This window comes from Scaptodrosophila lebanonensis, unplaced genomic scaffold (genome assembly GCF_003285725.1).
Source record: "Scaptodrosophila lebanonensis strain 11010-0011.00,11010-0021.00 unplaced genomic scaffold, SlebRS2 tig00000126-arrow-arrow-pilon, whole genome shotgun sequence".
NCBI classification, from domain to species: domain Eukaryota; kingdom Metazoa; phylum Arthropoda; class Insecta; order Diptera; family Drosophilidae; genus Scaptodrosophila; species Scaptodrosophila lebanonensis.
Genome location: NW_022060582.1, coordinates 881226 through 899750, shown reverse-complemented (window position 1 = coordinate 899750; position 18525 = coordinate 881226). Strand labels below are relative to the sequence as shown.

The window sequence follows — 18525 nt, the reverse complement described above, 5'->3', positions numbered from 1 at the left end:
ATGTATGTAACACACAGAAGGAGGCGTGGCAGACCCCACAAAGTATATATATTCTTGATCAGGGTGACAAGCCGAGTCGATATAGCCATGTCCGTCCGTCCGTCCATCTGTATGAGCGCAAGGATCTCAGACGGTACTAGAGCTAGAATAGCCAAACTCGGTATCCAGATTCCCATAAGCCCTAGGCAGGTCAAGTTTATTTTTTTTATTCTGATACACCCCCCCACTCCCCCGCTATTCGTGTTTTTGTTTATGAATTCCATAATTCTTCGAATTTTGAAATCAATTTTGGTAGTTACATCCAGTTAGTGCTTATGTGTCCGTGTGCCATTTCATCAGTTTCATCATGATAGGTCAATTCTGAAGAAAGTTATAGCTATAAATAAAATCGCTGCTCATGCGCTGCCCGTAGCTTTTGTTGTTGTTGCTGCTTTGGTTCAACTTTATGCTCTATACATACACGCATGTAAACACGCATAAGTACGTGATGTAAATGTATGCTGTTAAAACTGAACATAAACATGTATTCTAATTTAATTAAATTAATTAATTACTATAATTCATTCATTTTTTTTAATAATTTAATTTTTTTAATTGTTTTTTTAATTTTTCTTTTTTGTGGAGAGTACAGGCTATTTTACTGTCGGGCTTGCTCGACTGTAGTGTTCTCTCTTGTTTTTTATTAATATTGTAAGGTTCTTACTCTGCCGCGGGTATGCTCGCCGGCCAGAGTTCGTTAAATTTAATAAATATTAGGCACCCCAATGTGCCGAGGCGTCCGCTGAATAAAAGAGGGCGGTATGCCGAAATCTGCTCCACGTGTTTTTTATGTAAAACTAAAAATATACAACCCGCGCTTCAGTGCGCGTTGGGCAAAAACCAAAAAAAGACTCAAACTACTCACTATTCAAAGAACTTAAAAAACTACTTTTCCTTCATGGCTTACAACTACTTACAAATACTTATTACTACTTCAACTACTCTCGGCTTCGTGACGTTGCACGGCTGCCCGCTACGTAACGCGTCGTTACAATATATATATTTTTTAATTATTCTTTTTTGTGGAGAGTACAGGCTATTTTACTGTCGGGCTTGCTCGACTGTAGCGTTCTCTCTTGTTATATATAAATTATGTGTGCAGTTTGGTTTAGGTAGCATTTGACATGTGGACGCTATTGACGAAATTCTGTAGCGGGGGAAGGGAGAATCTGGATGCCAATTTTGGTTGTTCCAGCTTTTATAGTTGTCACTTTCGGGCTTGCATTTTCCCTTTTTATACCCAGTACCCAAAGGGTAAAAGGGTATACTAGTTTTGTGCGAGTGTACATGGAACACACAGAAGGAGGCGTGGCAGACCCCACAAAGTATATTTATTCTTGATCAAAATGACAAGCCGAGTCGATATAGCCAAGTCCGTCTGTCCGTCAGTCTGTATGAACGCAAGGATCTCAGAAAGTATAAGAGCTAGGATAACCAAACTTGATATCCAGATTCTCCTGAGCCCGAGAAAGGACGAATTTGTTCATTTTTTCTGATGCACCACCCCACTTCCCCCCCCCCTCCCCCCCCCAACCAGCCGCTATTCGCGATTTTCTATAACTCTCGTAATTCTTGGACTTTTTAACTAAAATTTGGTAGTCACATCCAGTTAGTGATTATATATCCTTATACTAAGTTTAATTATGATAGGTTGATTAGAAAGAAAGAAAAGTATAGCCATATAACTAGGCCCAAGCAGTATTGTTGCTGCTTTGACATAATTATGTAATGCACACATACATATGTACAAGTACACAAACACGCATAGACACGATTCTGATGTAAATGTACGTATGGAATATTTTATATTTAATTTAATTAATTTAATTTAATTTAATTTAATTTAATTATTTTAATTTAATTTTTTAATACATTTTCTTTGTGGGGTTGTACAGGGTATTTAAGAGTGGAGCCTGCTCGACTTTAGCATTCCTTTCATGTTTGTTTTTAAAGAGCGCCAAATAGTGCATTTGGTTGTATTTTATTAGTTGTTGTCATCAAATTTTCTGCTTACTTTATAACTAGAAATCAACAAAAACTATTGACATATAACGCATACAAAATTTTAATCACATACATACATACTCTTCAGTGAACTTATATGTTTCATAACTAGCAGGTTAATATAATGTTTCCAATTGTATTTATTTTGTGTGTGCATAACCTACCCATGTAGTCCGGTTCATTTTTGTTCTTGCCAAACTATTTCGTTAAACGAACATGACCACTATAAATAATATTTTTTAAAGAATTTTTTAGAATTTTCCAAAAGCCTTTCTTAGTGTGCTCCTACAGTATGATGGATACTATGAAAGGATACTTGAGTCCAAATTTCATCTTTTACCGTTTGGGCTGTGCGTTGATCACCAATTAGTCAGGACAAACTGTTTTATATATAGAGATAACGCAACGTTTTAAGATAGACTATGTGCAAAAAAGGGGAATAACTATAAGGGTATATCCTAATTTTAAATTCACATTTGAGTCTTTTCGTGCCATATTGAGTCAATACGGTCACGCACAAACTCGGAATATGAAACACGGCACTCGTGCCAATGCCGTGCAGCGATGAGCCACGATCAAAAAGCACTGACAATTCTCATCTCAATTTGCTAGAGTAAAACTTTCGATAGTTGAAGCCACCGATACCATCAAAATATGGAAGTTTGAATGCAATAAGCGGAATATTTAAATAATAAAATCTAATTATTTATTGAGATCAATAAGAACAAATCATATACATACATGTAAAGTTGTGTTAAGTACAATATATTTAAATAATGATACAAATTATAACAATAGTTCAATTAATTCAGTTCAATTCAATTCAATATGATTAATATGTTCACGATGGTTGGCGTTGACAACTTCTTTGACTGACGACCATTCACGACGACTCTCTGCAACGACTGTTCTCTCTCGACTACTTCTAACGACTTGCTCTTCTCTTGTGTCTGTTGTCCCTCTGCTTTGTAGCTTTGTCGCTTTTGGTGTGTCGCCTATTCGCCTGTAACTTGCCTGCTTACATTCGGCCCTCCTGATTCTAGTCATCTGTCCCAGATGACAACAGATCCTCGTTTTCAGCCACATACCTCCATAACTTCATATTGTCATCGCTTGTAGCCGTAACATTTGGCCCTTCTCTTAGCCTTCGTTACCTCGTACGGACCCAGGAACTCTGTTGCTAGCTTGCGACCGGCAACAAACTGCGTTCTTTTTACTGCTACAAGATCGCCGACGCTATAGCCATGCTCTCGTTTACGCTTTTTGTCGAAATTGCGCTTATAGGTTCGTTGTGCATCTTTAATGTTATTTTTAATCAGCTGACGCAATTTTAGGCGCTCATCATCGAACTGCTTGATGTTGTCTTCATTTAGTATCTCCAAAACGCGATCCTCGACTTTGTTGTTCATCTTTGTATCAAACATGACTTCAAACGGAGATGGCTTTGTGCTTGCATTCACGTTTGAATTAATAGCTTTCTGCACTTGCGCCACATGTTTGAACCACTTCGACGTTTCATCAATCGACAATTTTGTGATGACTGACAAAATAGAACGATTAACGCGCTCTATCTGCCCGTTCCCTCTGGCTACTCCTGTAGTACAACGCACGTGGTCAATCTGGTATTGGTTCAGAAACTCGCTGAATGCAACTGATGTAAATGCCGATCCTCTGTCGCTTACAATGCGCTTTGGAAACCCAAAAACATCAGACCAACTTTTCAGCTTACGTACGACTTCTTCTTGTCCAGTAGATTTTGTGGGAAACAGCCATACAAATTTTGACAAAGCATCCACCATTGCGAAGATATATTTGTACTGTTTAGACGTCGCATCCAATGGCCCCAAGTGGTCAACGTGCAGCGCATGGAGGGGCGTATCTCCTTTGTCTATACAGTACAACAAGCCTTCCTGCTTTCCCAACTTTCTGTTACCTATTATGCACTTTATGCAATTGGCGACCAACTTTGCAACTTTATGCTCTAAATGTGGGATCCAATACTGCTGTTGAATATAGTGCATGGTTTTTTGACTGCGAAATGACCAACTTCGTGAGCTTCTTGTATTACTTCGCGCTCCATCCCTTTTGGAACCACGAACAGTTCATTTCCGCTGACGCACTTGTAGAGAATGCCACCTTTCAGCTGGTAGTCTTGGTAGGGGCGTTCTTTAAGGACTTCTGCGACTGCCTTAATGTGCTCATCATTCTGCTGCGCTTTCTTTAACTGAGGTAGGATCTCTGCACTGGCGACATAGCATCAACAACATGTTTCATTCTATCAGCTGAACGGTGTTCAACATCAAACGTAAAGTCTTGCATGTACAATATCCATTGCGCGACTTCCCTTGGTACATCGATCTTGGACGTTGTCTGATTAAAGGCAATACAGTCTGTTACCAACTTAAACTGTATTCCTAAAATGTAGTGTCGAAATTTCTTCAGGGCGAGGTAAGCTGCTTTCACTTCTAGGATGTAACTGTGCCTCTTGCAGTCTGCATCAGACGTCTTCTTGCTCCAGAAATACACCGGGTGGAACTTGGCATCAAACTTTTGCAGCAACATCGCACCGAATCCGTCTTTTCTAGCATCTGTGTGAACTTCTGTTTCGGCATTTCGGTTGTAGATGTGCAAAATTGGCTCACTACTGAGAGCCTGTTTTAGCTGCTGTAGCGACTGCTTTTCTGCTGGACCAATTATAAACTCAGTATCCTCCTTTAGAAGATTCGTTAACGGGCGAGCCATGTGAGCGTACTTAGGAATGAATCGCCTGAAAAATCCGGTAAGCTCAAGGAACCCCTGTACGGCTTTAATGTTATGCGGCTCAGCAAAATTAATAACGGCTGTAGTTTTCTCTTCCAGGCCATATTTTCCCATCTGCGACAAAATGTCCAAGAAAACTTATACGCGACTGAAGAAAGCTGCATTTTTTCCATTTTATTTTCAGCTTATACTGGAATGCTGTCTCTATGACCATCTTAATTTTCTGCATACATTCGTCTGGTGTTTTAGCGTAGATAATAATATCATCCATATACAACTGCATTATGTCTTCGTTGATCAGCTCTTGGAATATGTAGTTCACAAAGCGAATGAAAGCGGCTGGTGAGTTCTTAAACCCAAATGGCGCTTTGTTGAACTCGAAAAGGCCCTCTCTGGTTACAAACGCCGTGAAAGCTCTGCTTTCTTCATCCACTGGTATGTGAAAGAACCCATTCTCGAGGTCCATGATGGTGAAGTATCTGGCAGCAGTAAGACCTCCTCCATTAGTGGCACAGGGAAACAATCGTCGAGTACCATCTTGTTCAGCTTTCTGTAGTCGACGCAAACCCGTAGCGTGCCATCTTTCTTTTTCCGCTCTTGCAACCGCTGATGTATATCTGCACTATTTAGGCTACATTCAAACTCTTCTACTAATGCTCTTTTCAATTCATAGTAGTCACCGACTGTTTCAGACTCTAAAAATAGCTTGGCGGCACCACACATTTTATTTCTAGCTTGTACATATTTCTGCATATCGGACAAATCATAGGCATTTGCATTCTTTTCAAACATTTCAAACCATTTATCTATCGGAACTGTATACCCATCACATTCACACACAACTTTGTCAAAACTTTCATTTTCTCTCTTTTCATCGATTTCCACTTTCAGTGTTAGCAACTGCAACATTTGCTGAATTTTACACTCTATACCTTTTTGCTGCTTCTCCATCTTCTTTTCACACAACTGGTCACCCTGATCTTGTTCAACAATAACAACTTCTTGCGGTACTAAACCAACGGCTTCCTGCATTTCATCACTTTGTTCTTTTACTTTTGCGTCCTTCTTTGCCGGCGTACGTTTGACCTTGGTCATAGTTTCGCTTTAATTGTTTTTTATTTCACAACTGCGGGTATATAACTGTAACTTTTCGCTCGATCGTATGATGCTGGCGCCAGGCTGACAATACGACGTAGAAAGACCTTGAATGTTCGACAGCCGAATTTCACAACTTTTGCAAATTTAACGACTTTTCAGCTTTCTGTTTCTGCATCGACCGATCAATTTAAACAAATTTAGCAACTTTACAACATTTAAACTTTTAGCTTCTGCATTGACCGATCAATTTAAACAACTTTAGCAACTTTCAACTTTTTTATCAATCGGCCAAACTTCTGCTTTTGTCAATGTCCACTTTTACAAACTGATCAATCGTTTTTTACACGCACTGAAGGAAATATTAACCGAGAATTGACCGAGACGAACCCCCATATGTAAAGTTATGTTAAGTACAATATACTTAAATAATGATACAAATTATAACAATAGTTCAATTAATTCTGTTCAATTCAATTCAATATGATTAATATGTTCACGACGGTTGGCGTTGACAACTTCTTTTCACGACGACTCTCTGCAACGACTGTTCTCTCTCGACTACTTCTAACGACTTGCTCTTCTCTTGTGTCTGTTGTCCCTCTGCTTTGTAGCTTTGTCGCTTTTGGTGTGTCGCCTGTTCGCCTGTAACTTGCCTGCTTACATACATACATCTGCCCGCAATGCGAAGCAGAATATGCGTACCTCCGTTATTCGGATTCTGCTTTACTATCGCTTACGCAGTCGTTGCCTAGCGACGGTAACTGTAAACTTTTGGCGTTTTGCCTTTGCAATTAACATTAAATGGTCAAAACGAAAGAAGAAGAGCGAGCTAATGACTTGCAGTTGTTGTTGTTTTTAGAGCATTATTTTTTTTTACAATCAAACAACTGTGTTCGATTGCTCAATGTATACATTAATACGAATGTACATACATGCTATATTTATACACAGGCATACATACATATGTATGTATGTTTCTCTTTACTTTTTCAGCCGTACGTAGAGAACCACACACATAGACACGAACTGTTGCTTGTGTGTGTGTGAGTGTGTGTATGTGATGCCCCCAACTATTTGATATTTGTTGTTGCTGCATAAAGTTATTAATGAAAACCCTAATGCCAAATGCACTAAACAAAGAAAAAATTACTTTTAAAAATGTTATATAATTATACCCTGTACCCAAAGGGTACAAGGGTATATTAGTTTAGTGCGAGTGCACATGGAACACACAGAAGGAGGCTTGGTAGACCCCACAAAGTATATATATTCTTGATCAGCATGACAAGCCGAGTCGATATAGCCATGTCCGTCTGTCCGTCTGTCCGTCTGTCTGTCCGTCTGTCTGTCTGTATGAACGCAAGGATCTCCGAAAGTATAAGAGCTGGAATAACCAAACTTGGTATACAGTTTCTCCTGAGACCGAGAAAGGGCGAGTTTGTTCATTTTTTTTGATCCACCCCCCCACTCCCCCCCTATTAACGATTTTCTATAACTCCCGTAATTCTTGGAATTTTGAACTAAAATTTGGTAGTCACATTAGGTTAGTAATTATATAACCGTATACCAAGTCTCATTATGATAGAATGATCGGAAAGAAAGTTATAGCCATATAACCAGGCTCAATGCACACATACATACATATGTACAAGTACACAAACACGCATAGACACGATTCTGATGTAATTGTAAATGTATGTATGCATGCATGGAATATTTTATATTTAATTAGTTAACATTTAGTTAATTAATTAAATTAATTTAGTTAATTAATTTAATTAAATTAATTAATTAATTTAATTACTTTTTTGTGGGGTGGTACAGGGTATTTAAGAGTTGAGCCTGCTCGACTTTAGCATTCCTTTCTTGTTTTCAATTAATTAACATTTCTTGCTCTGTCAGTGCAAGACGAATGTACATACATACATATGTAGATACATATGTACATACATAGATGTGCACATATGTATGGACATTCATACATTAGTGTCTCACATTTTGCTTTGGCTATTTCAATCGTTTGCACGCAACTACACGAACAGTTGCTTGCATGTGTGTGTGTGTGTGTGTGTATGTATACTTAGTTGTCCCCAACTGTTTGATATTTTGTATTGTTTGTTCTGCCTGCTTTTGTAAAATGCATATTTTGAAAATCCTTGAATGCAAAGTTGTAGAATTAGTTACGTAGATTACATTACCCAAATTTTAAATCGATCGGACTAAATTTATAACACAAACTTTTCATTTGAAAAGTTGAATAAATATTAAAACCCCAATAACTCAAGCTCCAACACAAATTTCGAAAATCTAAGTATGCAGGTTTGTTTGTATTCTTTAATTGATTTTAGAAACTAAGTTTTAAGTCGATCGGTTGAAAAATGAGGATTTTCAAACAAATTTTTGAGCTTCTTTTCCCCTCTTTGGAGCTTGAATTTTCCAAAATCCCAAATCCCACAAATTTCAGCCTCCTAGCTTTACCGTGTGGGCTGTTGACGCGGTTTCCTTTTGTGCCCCCAGAAAACCCCAATAATTCAAGCTCCAACTAAAAATTAAAAAAAAAAAACCGAGTATGCAGTTTTCTTTGTATTTTTTTATTGATTTCAGAAACTAAGTTTTATGTCGATCGGCTAAAAAATGCGGATTTTTCAAACAAACTTTGGAGCTCGTTTCCCCCCTTTGGAGCTCGAATTTTCCAAAATCTTAGTGCGCATCTACACCATGATAGGATACTTGAGCCCAAATTTCAGCATCCTAGCTTTTACCGTGTGGGCTGTGGGCTGTTGACGCGGTTTGCTTTTGTGCCCCACCATTTTTTTACAGGAAAACTCCCATATTTGAGGCCCCAAAAAAATATCAAAAAACCAAGTATACGGTTTTTCTTGGAATTGTTCTGAGAGTATACAAACTAAGTTTGAAGTTAATCAGAAACTGTAGATGCAGAAACTGTAGATTTTTCATACAAACGTTGGAGCCTGTTTTCTCCCTTTGGAGCTCGAGTTTTCCAAAAGTGCTTCTTATCGCCAACCTACGCTATGAACTTGAGTCGCCCTTCTTAGTGGGCACCTAGACTATGAAAGGATACTTGAGTCCAAATTTCCGCTTCCTAGCCTTTACCGTTTGGGCTGTGCGTTGATCACCAATCAGTCAGTCAGTCAGGACAAACTGTTTTATATATATAGATAAATATATGCTCTTTGAGCATAATGTAAAAAAAAAAAACAAGTAATAGTATCTTCGGATCGGTGCGCCGACATCCTATTCCAAACGTACTTTTTCCTTTTTAAATACCATTTTATTATTTTGTTGACTTATAAACTTAGTTTTACATTTTTTTATACCAGTTCATTCTTATTTACATAATTTGGGTATATTATGTTAAATTACATTACATAAAACCAACTTAGCTGTGAAAACCGACGGACATATAACCTGTTTTTCTACACTGCACATGAAAGTACAAAATTACCCCACCTTCCCTCCTGCCTACGTCGCACAGTGGGGCCTTAGGCCGAAACAGCTTGCGAAAATCAAAATTTTCATGAACGCTTTGGGAGTAATGAATAAACGTGTCTAATAGTTTTTTTTGCAAAGATTACGAAAATCTTACTCTTCTCGGAATTATAGTTTAGGACATATGTGCACTCAAAGTCGACCCTTTTTTAAGCTCGCAACAATTAATTCAATTTGATGCAAATACTTCATCTTTCAGGTATAATATTAGCTAAGTTATGAAACGAATCATTGATGTTTTGATTTGTATTGCTAGATGAATTAATTTTATGCATTATTTAATAAAAACTATGTCTTTCGTATTCGTAGTTATCTAGAAAACGTTATTTTTTAAACTACCTATTTTTAGGGTGTTTTTCAACTTTGATGGAAAATAAAAAAAAGTACGTTGAGTATTTTGGTGACCTTCCTCATAGTTATTTTTATTGTTTGGCCGGCTCGAGGTCAGAGTAAGAAAAACCAATTTATTTAATTTTCTTTTCTTTTTCCGATATATTTCGGTTACGCCACGGTAACCGTCTTCAGGGCAACTACAAAACATATAACATAATTAACATATTGAAACTATAACACAAAAATTTTTATATAATTACTTATTTAAGCAAGTCTGCTCTGTTTGACTTGGAGTTACTAACTAACAGGTGTCTGTAAATATGCGCGCAATTTTCGGTGTCTGCTTTGTAGTTAATTCTGTATTTGTTAGGTGTGTTGATAATGCTTCTTTGCTTTAAAGCATTTGAACAGGCAAAAAGAGGTTTTAGTTTATTATCTTAGGTATGCGTTTAGAAATGGTATATATTGCCAATATTTTTGGTGCAGCGTAATAGTCGAATTTTGACTTAAAAAGCAATCAGTTGTGTCTAACAAGCAGTGAATAGTATTTATCAATATAATTTACGTTTAAATACCTTAAAAGTGATTTTTCTTTAACATGGCTGTGCAAAATGCAACATTATTTGATCTATTTAGGAATTCCAATGATGAGAAGGAATTTGAAGAAGCTGTTCTGAAAGAGCTGTATGATGCTCTGGAAAGTGCAGATCAGCAAAAAATGTTGAGAAATAAGCTTAAATTAATTTATTCTAAAATCAAACAGAAATGGATAAGCATCCTACGCTATAGCAAGCAGAAATTTGATTTAAAATATGAAATCTGGCTATCAACGACTACGTACTTGGATACATCAATGGACGATGTACCCTCTACATCAACTGGACGAGCCAGAGGAAGACCAACGAAATCCATTGAAGAATGCTCGGATTTTACAAGAAAAAGAAAGCTAGTCGATGTCACAGAAGCCATAGCTACGGATCACTTGTCGGAGGCGCTGTCCATGAAATACACCAAGGATCAGGAAAAAATAAAATCGCAAATCACAAAAGCGGTTGCTGACGCAAGCCCAGTGCGACTTAAAAGGATCAAGGAAAGCATTCCTACTCCGCCAAACTTACTGCTAAAGCAGTTCAGTGCCGATGAGGCTTTGGCATTGTTTATGGATTTGGGATTGTCAAAGGAAAAATATTTAATATTGCGACATTCCCTAATTCGGCATAATGTTGATGTTCTTCCTGGGTACAAACAAATAAGATCGGCTAAGAAAGAGGCAGTACCTCAGCCCACAATAGTGACGGAACAGTCAGTGCAAGTAACACTTCATGACCAATTGGAGAAATGTCAGAGGAAGCCCAAGAGTCGAGGAACAAGGACTATAAAAAATTCAGATATTTGAACACATGCAAGACGTCACGAATAAGGCAAAACGAGGATCTCTTCAATATGTTGTCAGCCTCTTCAGATCCACTGGTTTCATCCCTTAGACATGTGAGGTCTCAAAAAGAATTAGTTAGTAATTATTCTTCGGACATGGTGAAATTATTAGATATTCCTTCGAATGTAGACGACTATTTTAAAGAAAACATATTAATGTAAATAATTGCAGCTGTCAGTACTTTATAATAAAAATTAATGTAATCATAAAATATTAACAAAATATTTTACTTAACTTTTTTTTATGTAAAAAAAATGTTCAATATTTTTAAATTAAAAAAAAAATTTGTAATATTTAAACAATTTTTTGTTCAATTTTTAATTTGTTAAAAACTAAAAATATAACATAACTGAAAATAATTGTATCATTAAATGTTTTTTATTAGTTTGATTAGGCAAATATTGCACTGGCAACAAAATCCACACATTGCGCAGCTCCTAGAAATCACAGCACAATGCGCTATGACTTGTTTCAAAGCTTAAGAATTTTTCTTTCAAACAAAATTTGAATGACGAAAATTGCTTCAGCCGTTCAGAAGATATGATTTTTGCAACGAAAAAAGTCCGAAGGCCCCACTGTGCGTCGTTGCTTAAAGGCGTTTTAAATATGTGTATTTCAAGGGTATAATTAGAAACACTCGACATATCGGTTAATTAATCTTATATTTCATGTTAATTAATCCTTTTATTAAAGTCCCTTTGAGTCGCAGCCCCATATGGATCATGTGGTATGAAGTTTATTAATTTATATACATAGGTATAATTTAATTACAAAAATGTATTTAATTTATATGCTAGTTATATACTCTATAATGCTCGTAAAATAATATTTTCGAAGTTCTTAAATGATTTGCTTTGTTGTTTTCTTTTTTTTAATTAACCGTTTTTCAATGATTATTTAAAGATTTTTTTTTGTAAGCTTGCGAGAGTTACATAATATTAGTAACTATTTCATTGTACGGTATTTACACTAAATTTCTTAAATCCACAAATTGTTGATACTTGAATGTTGCAAAATATGCACAAGCGAATAAAAACATATTTAAATCCTTATTTCAATTCGTTTTTAAAGTAATACCTACAAATGCTTAGTGTAGTAATAAAACTAAGATATATTTATTATATACGATTTCTCTCATTAAGAGATTTACAGTAGTAGCAACGACTACTGCTCACCATCGCTGTGATTACTCTTATTGGGGCTTTGAGATCTGCTGTTTGATGGACTGGACGATTTTGAAGCACTTGAACGAATGGAGAGATCTTCGGGCCCGCTGTCGTAGTAGCTTTCATTAGAGGATTCGCTGTGTACTACTGGATTACATTTTTTTAAGACCGCTCGAGATGCTTCATCGAACTCATCGGACTTTTTGGTTAATGTGGGTATGTATTCGGGCTGCACGGATGCAGAAGAAGCAGCAATAGCGAGGATGTTAAGACTAGCATTAAAAATTTTACACCAATCTAAAAGAGCTGTAACCTGAATGGCATCGGCTGCAAAAGAAATTTCAGGTATTGAGAACAAATTAACCCCCGAAATCGTAGATGAAGTAGTTGCTTCAGCATGAGTACATGTCGTAACAATGTTTTCCAATGGACCATTGCTGTTTGTGCCGTCGAAATGACTTTGAAGCTCGGCCGAGTGTGACAAAATCTCATCTGGATTTTTGGCCCAATTTTTGACACTTAGAGTTGAGTGATTTGTTCCTTTTAACTGAGCTTTGGTGGTATTACCACAAATGCCTGGCGATTTTGCACTAAGCAGTGCCAACAAGTTAAATTGATTTAGCATATGATTGGCTGAAAAATCCGATCCTGATGGCTCTATACACGTAGTAACAGAGTTCGCCTGCTTGATATTTTTCAATATATTAGGACACAACTCATTTTTCTCTATAAATTCGGCCAAAGCCAGCTTTTCTATCAGTTGTTCATTTTGAGCTGTAAATTCCATAGTTGAAAATGCCGCACCGCCAAAAGCTATTTTTTCATAATTTGGTATCGACGAAAATGAATTAGACAAAAGCTGCACTTCAAATTTTCCACGTTTTTCTGGAGGAATTTCTAAATTTGGTATGCCAAGATGATTTGCACCTGAACCCAGTTGCCGGCACATAAATCTGAGTTTCTGCTCGTTTTTGCACCAACCGCGTAGCGTGGATTCGGGTACACCAATATCCCTGGAAACAGAAGCTTTTGTTTCGCCATTATGAATACGTTGAATAGCTCGCACTTTGTCATTCGGTGTAAGGTTACGAAGCGGCCGTTTTCCACGGCTGCTCATTCGAATATTCATTTGTTGATATGCAGATATATCCATTTTATAATGTAAAGTGGTAATTGATACATAAACAACGACTTCAACATTTATTTACTTTTAGTACGCATTTAATTTTGTCATATGTGAAATTTACACGAACAGATACAAATCCGAATGAGTTTAGAATTTTACCGCGAATACCGCTGCAAGTGTTGTTCACTCTTCGGATTAACAGAAATGTGTGTTTTTAGTTGTAGCAATGTCATTGAAATGAGCCTGTTCCAAAACACGGCGAAAAGAGCATAAGGAATAAGTATCTCATACACATGCACCACTATGACTGGTGCAAAGAGAATTACTCTTGTTACTCTTTAATAAGAGAGGTAAGACACATGGCGAAAATAATTCATTCTCTTTTTAAACATAAATTCAGTTCGCGCAAACTCTACATAACTTCATACATTGTTCTCATCGAATCTCTTAGTCGGCCTGGTTTATGTTGTGCTGTAACAGACATAAACGTGCTTGCTCTCTATTTATTGGACTCCGTTTTTAGTATTTTTTATACTCTGTACATAAAATGTACAAGAGTATATTAGGTTTGCTGGAGGTGAAAAATTTAACAGGCTGAAGGAGGCGTAGCAGACTCCACATAGTATATACTTTACATTCTTGATCAGCGAGACAAGACAAAGGGATCTATGTATGTCTGTCTGTCCTTATCAACACCTGGATTTCAAATACTATAAGGGATATCGACACCAAATTTTGTACATAAATGCCCTATGTATGTGTGTACGCTATACAAGTTTCACGCAATCAATGATATGCAGTTAGTGATTATGCGTCCGTATGACAAGTTTCATCGTGATAGGTCAACTTAAAAGAAAATTATAGCCATATATGTATGTATGTACAAAAATACATATGTATGCACAAGCTCGGCCCGTAGCTGTTGTTGTTTCTGCTTTGCACAAGCACACGATACAGACACAGACACGCATAGACTAACACAGACACAATTTCTATGTCAATGTGCATTTATACACCCTTTAAATTAGTTTACCTTTTTTAAATTTTCTTAATTTATAAAGCATGTACCCGAAGGGTAATCTGCAATACTAGTTTTGTGACAATTAATGTATGTATGTATATACATATGTACACACATACATAGAGGCGCGGCAGGCCCTACAAAGTATATATGTACATACATGCATACATGGGTATATTCTTCATCAGGATGACAAGACGAGTCGATATTGCTATGTCTCTCTGTCTGTCCGTCTGTATGATGCAAGGATCTCACTCTCTAAGATAAGGGATTCTTCTAAGTCCGACAAAGTATGAGTTTATATAGTATGATAGTGATAAATCAAGGCAAGGAATTTTTAGAATTAAAAGCTGTACAATTTGGCAAAGTTATTTGATCAACTTATGCAACTGCACAACATTTAAATGAGCATACGCACATATGTATAGAGACTCAATTTTTATAATCTGTACATGAAATGTACCAGAGTATATTAGGTTTGCGGGAGGTGAAAAATGTAACAGGCAGAAGGAGGCGTGGCAGACCCCACAAAGTATATATATTCTTGATCAGGATGACAAGCCGAGTCGATATAGCCATGTGCGTCTGTCCGCCCGTGTGTACGCAAGGATCTCGGAAAGTATAAGAGCTAGAACAACCAAACTTGGTATGTATTCAGATTCTCCTAAGATCAAGAAAGTACGAGCTTAAGTTTTTTTTTCGATGCACCCACCCACTCCCCCGCAATTCGTGTTTTTATAGCCTGTACCCAAAGCGTAAAAGGCTATACTAGTTTTGTGCGAATGTATGTAACATACAGATGAGGCGTGGCAGACCCCACAAAGTATATATATTCTTGATCAGGGTGACAATCCGAGTCGATATAGCCATGTCCGTCTGTCCGTCCGTCCGTCTGTATGAGCGCAAGGATATCAGAAGGTACAAGAGCTAGAATAACCAAACCCGGTATCCAGATTCCCATAAGTCCTAGGCAGGTCAAGATTATTTTTTTATTCTGATACACCCCCCCCCCCCCACTCCACCACAATTTGTGTTTTTTTTCATAACTCCCGTAGTTCTTGGAATTTGGAAATAAATAAATAACTTTTGGTACCTAGTACATCCTGTTAGTGATTATGTGTCTGTATGCCAAGTTTCATCGTGATAGGTAAATTCTGAAGGAAGTTATAGCCATAAATAAAAACGGTGCCCATGCTCTGCTTGTAACGCTGCCCGCAGCTGTTGGTGTTGTTGCTGCTTTTGTTCAACTGCATACATACACTCATATAAACATGCAGAGACACGATTCTGATGTAAATGAATGCTGTTGAAACTGTACATGAACGTGTCTTTAATTTAATTAATATAATTTTTTAATTATTTAAAAAACTTTTTTTTCCTTTTTCATTTTTTCCTTTTTGGTGGGTGGTACAGGGTATTTAAGAGTTGAGCTTGCTCGACTTTACCATTCTTTTCTTATTTTTCCATAACTTCCGTAATTCTTGGAATTTTGAAATCAAGTTTTATCAGGATAGCTGTTGTTGTTGTTGCTGCTTTTGTTTAACTTTGTGCTGCATACATACACGCATATAAACACGCTTCTGATGTAAATGTATGCTGTTGAAACTGTACATGAACATGTCTCCACTTTTGTATATGTGTATTGAATAATTTGTATTTAATTTAATTAAATAATAAATAATAATTAAATATTTAATTTAATTAAATATTTTAATTAATATAAATTTAAAATGTATTTAAATTTTTTTTTCGTTTTCCCCCTTCTTGTTTTGAAATTATATTTTAAGAGTACACAAACTAAGTTTGAAGTTAATCAAATAAAAGTTGTAGATTTTTCGTACCAACGTTGGAGCCTGTTTCTTGGAGTTCGAGTTTTCCAAAAGTGCTTCTTATCGCCAACCTACGCTATGAACTTGAGTCCCACTATGGGGGATTTTCGGAAACGCCGTTCGTATCATCGCCTATATCTCGGGGACTGCCCGCAGATGTTGTTGATGTTGGTGCTTTGGTTTACTGCAAAAATGCTCACACAGACACGAATAGACACCCGACTTTAGCTTCTCTGCATGTTATGTTGGCAAGTAATTTCTAGAGTACAATCATATATGTATGTACATATAGTACATATACATACATAAGCATGTGTCTACATGCACACATACATATGTATGTACATAAGCATAAATGTATAGATTGTGACATTGAGGGCTACTAGTTCCTAGAATTAAACACTGTATCCTTGGCATCCAGATTCTCCCAAATCCGAGAAAGTACGAGCTTGAGTTGCAGATGCACCTCCCCACTTCCCCGCAAATCATATTTTTTCCATAATTTTTTTTTTGGAATTTTGAACTCAAATTTGGTTATTAGATCCAGTTAGTGATTATGTGTGTCATCACGATTGGTCAATTCTGAAGCAAGTTCTAGCCATAAATAAAATGACTGCCATGCTCTGCCTGCAGCTGTTGCTGTTTTTGCTGCTTTAGTTCAACTTTTGTGCAAGATAGAACGCTACTTTCGAGCAAGGGGGAGTGGAGTGCTTATCAAAATAGAAAAACAACCGACCTGCCTAGGGCTCAGGGGAACCTGGATACCAAGTTTGGTCATTCTAGCTCTTGTACCTTCTGAGATCCTTGCGCTCATACAGACGAACAGACAGACAGCCGGTGTCTTGTATGTTTATTTAGCTCTTTTTATACAAAATGTGGCTTATGTACTAATTATGTATATAATGTCTTATGTATTAACAATATTTGCTTAGAGCGTTGACACTTGCCTTGTCAGTAAGTCAGCGGGCTGTAATCCTAAACCTTTCTTTCGCGTTCGTTGCTTGTGACACTGGGCACTAGGTATTGATGAACCGTGGCTATGCTACACTATAGCATACTAGTAAAATGGTAGCTCACTTTCCGATAAGACGAGTCGATATAGCCATGTCCGTCTGTCCGTCCGTCTGCATGAACGCAAGGATCTCAGCAAGTACAAGAGCTAGAATACCGAACTCGGTATCCAGATTCTCCTGAGTCCGAGAAAGGACGAGTTTGAGTTTTTTTTTTTGATACATGGAATTTTGAACTCTTAATTTGTAACTACATCCCGTTAGGGATTATATGTCTGTATGCCAAGTTTAATCGTGATAGGTCAATTATTAAGAAAGTTATAGCCAAGCTATGCCCGCAGCTGTTGTTGTGGCTGCTTTGGTTCAACTTTGGCTGTATACATACATATGGACAAGTACACAAACACGCATAGACACTATTCTGATATAAATGTATGCTGTTGAAATTGTATATAAGCACTTATGTATCTATGCATGTGTTGAATATTTTATATTTAATTAAATTAATTAATTAAATTAATTAAAAATGTTTGTAATGAAATTAATAAAAAAAATTGTTTAGGGTCGTACAGGGTATTTAGGAGTTGAGCCCGGTCGACTTTAGCATTCCTTTCTTGTTGTTGTTCGGATCTTGCCCGTCTATACTGGCTCAGTATATATGCTTACAATTATACGTTTATTTACTGTATGATATTTCTCTTCCGACACTCCCTAAAGTTTCTAAAGAGTTCATTTCCCAAATAGCAAATTACTTTGGTACGATTGGAGAGCTAGGAAATAAAGTACAATAAATACTACAAGTATGTATGGTTATATGTGCATACATATGTACTTACATATGTATATTCATGTATATAGTATGATAGGGGTGGAGACGGGGTCCTATAGACGCGGACCTGACGCAACATACCGCCATAGCGCGATAAGGGTCTGCAGCGGGTTCCGAACCATATCGGACAATGCAGCACTCGTGCTAGCAGGCATGTTACCTCTGCAGAAGCTAGCACTCGAAGCGAAGACCAGGTTAAATCGTAAACACGGTGAGCTCAACTTTCACCTCACATAGTTATAGAGCGGGCACGGCTGCTTTCGTAGTTACTTGTATCGATTCGGCGTACACAAGGCTACTTTGTGCAAAATTTGGTGTCTCTAGCTCTTATAGTTTCTGAGATCCAGTTGTCCATACGGACGAAT

The 18525-nt window shown here is 37.1% G+C and overlaps 1 protein-coding gene across 1 annotated transcript; it reads right to left on the bottom strand.

Moving 5' to 3' along the window:
- Nucleotides 1-12188: 12188 nt before the first annotated feature.
- LOC115628792 (protein distal antenna-related) lies at nt 12189-13538 on the bottom strand. Its single transcript, XM_030525007.1, has one exon. The coding sequence runs from the start codon at nt 13496-13498 to the stop codon at nt 12344-12346; it is 1155 nt and encodes a 384-aa protein (XP_030380867.1). The 5' UTR covers nt 13499-13538; the 3' UTR covers nt 12189-12343.
- Between the last annotated feature and the right edge of the window lie 4987 nt (nt 13539-18525).

Bases quoted from the DNA above. Each gene is read 5' to 3' on its own strand.
- LOC115628792 (XM_030525007.1), bottom strand. From the start codon at position 13,498: ATGGATATATCTGCATATCAACAAATGAATATTCGAATGAGCAGCCGT.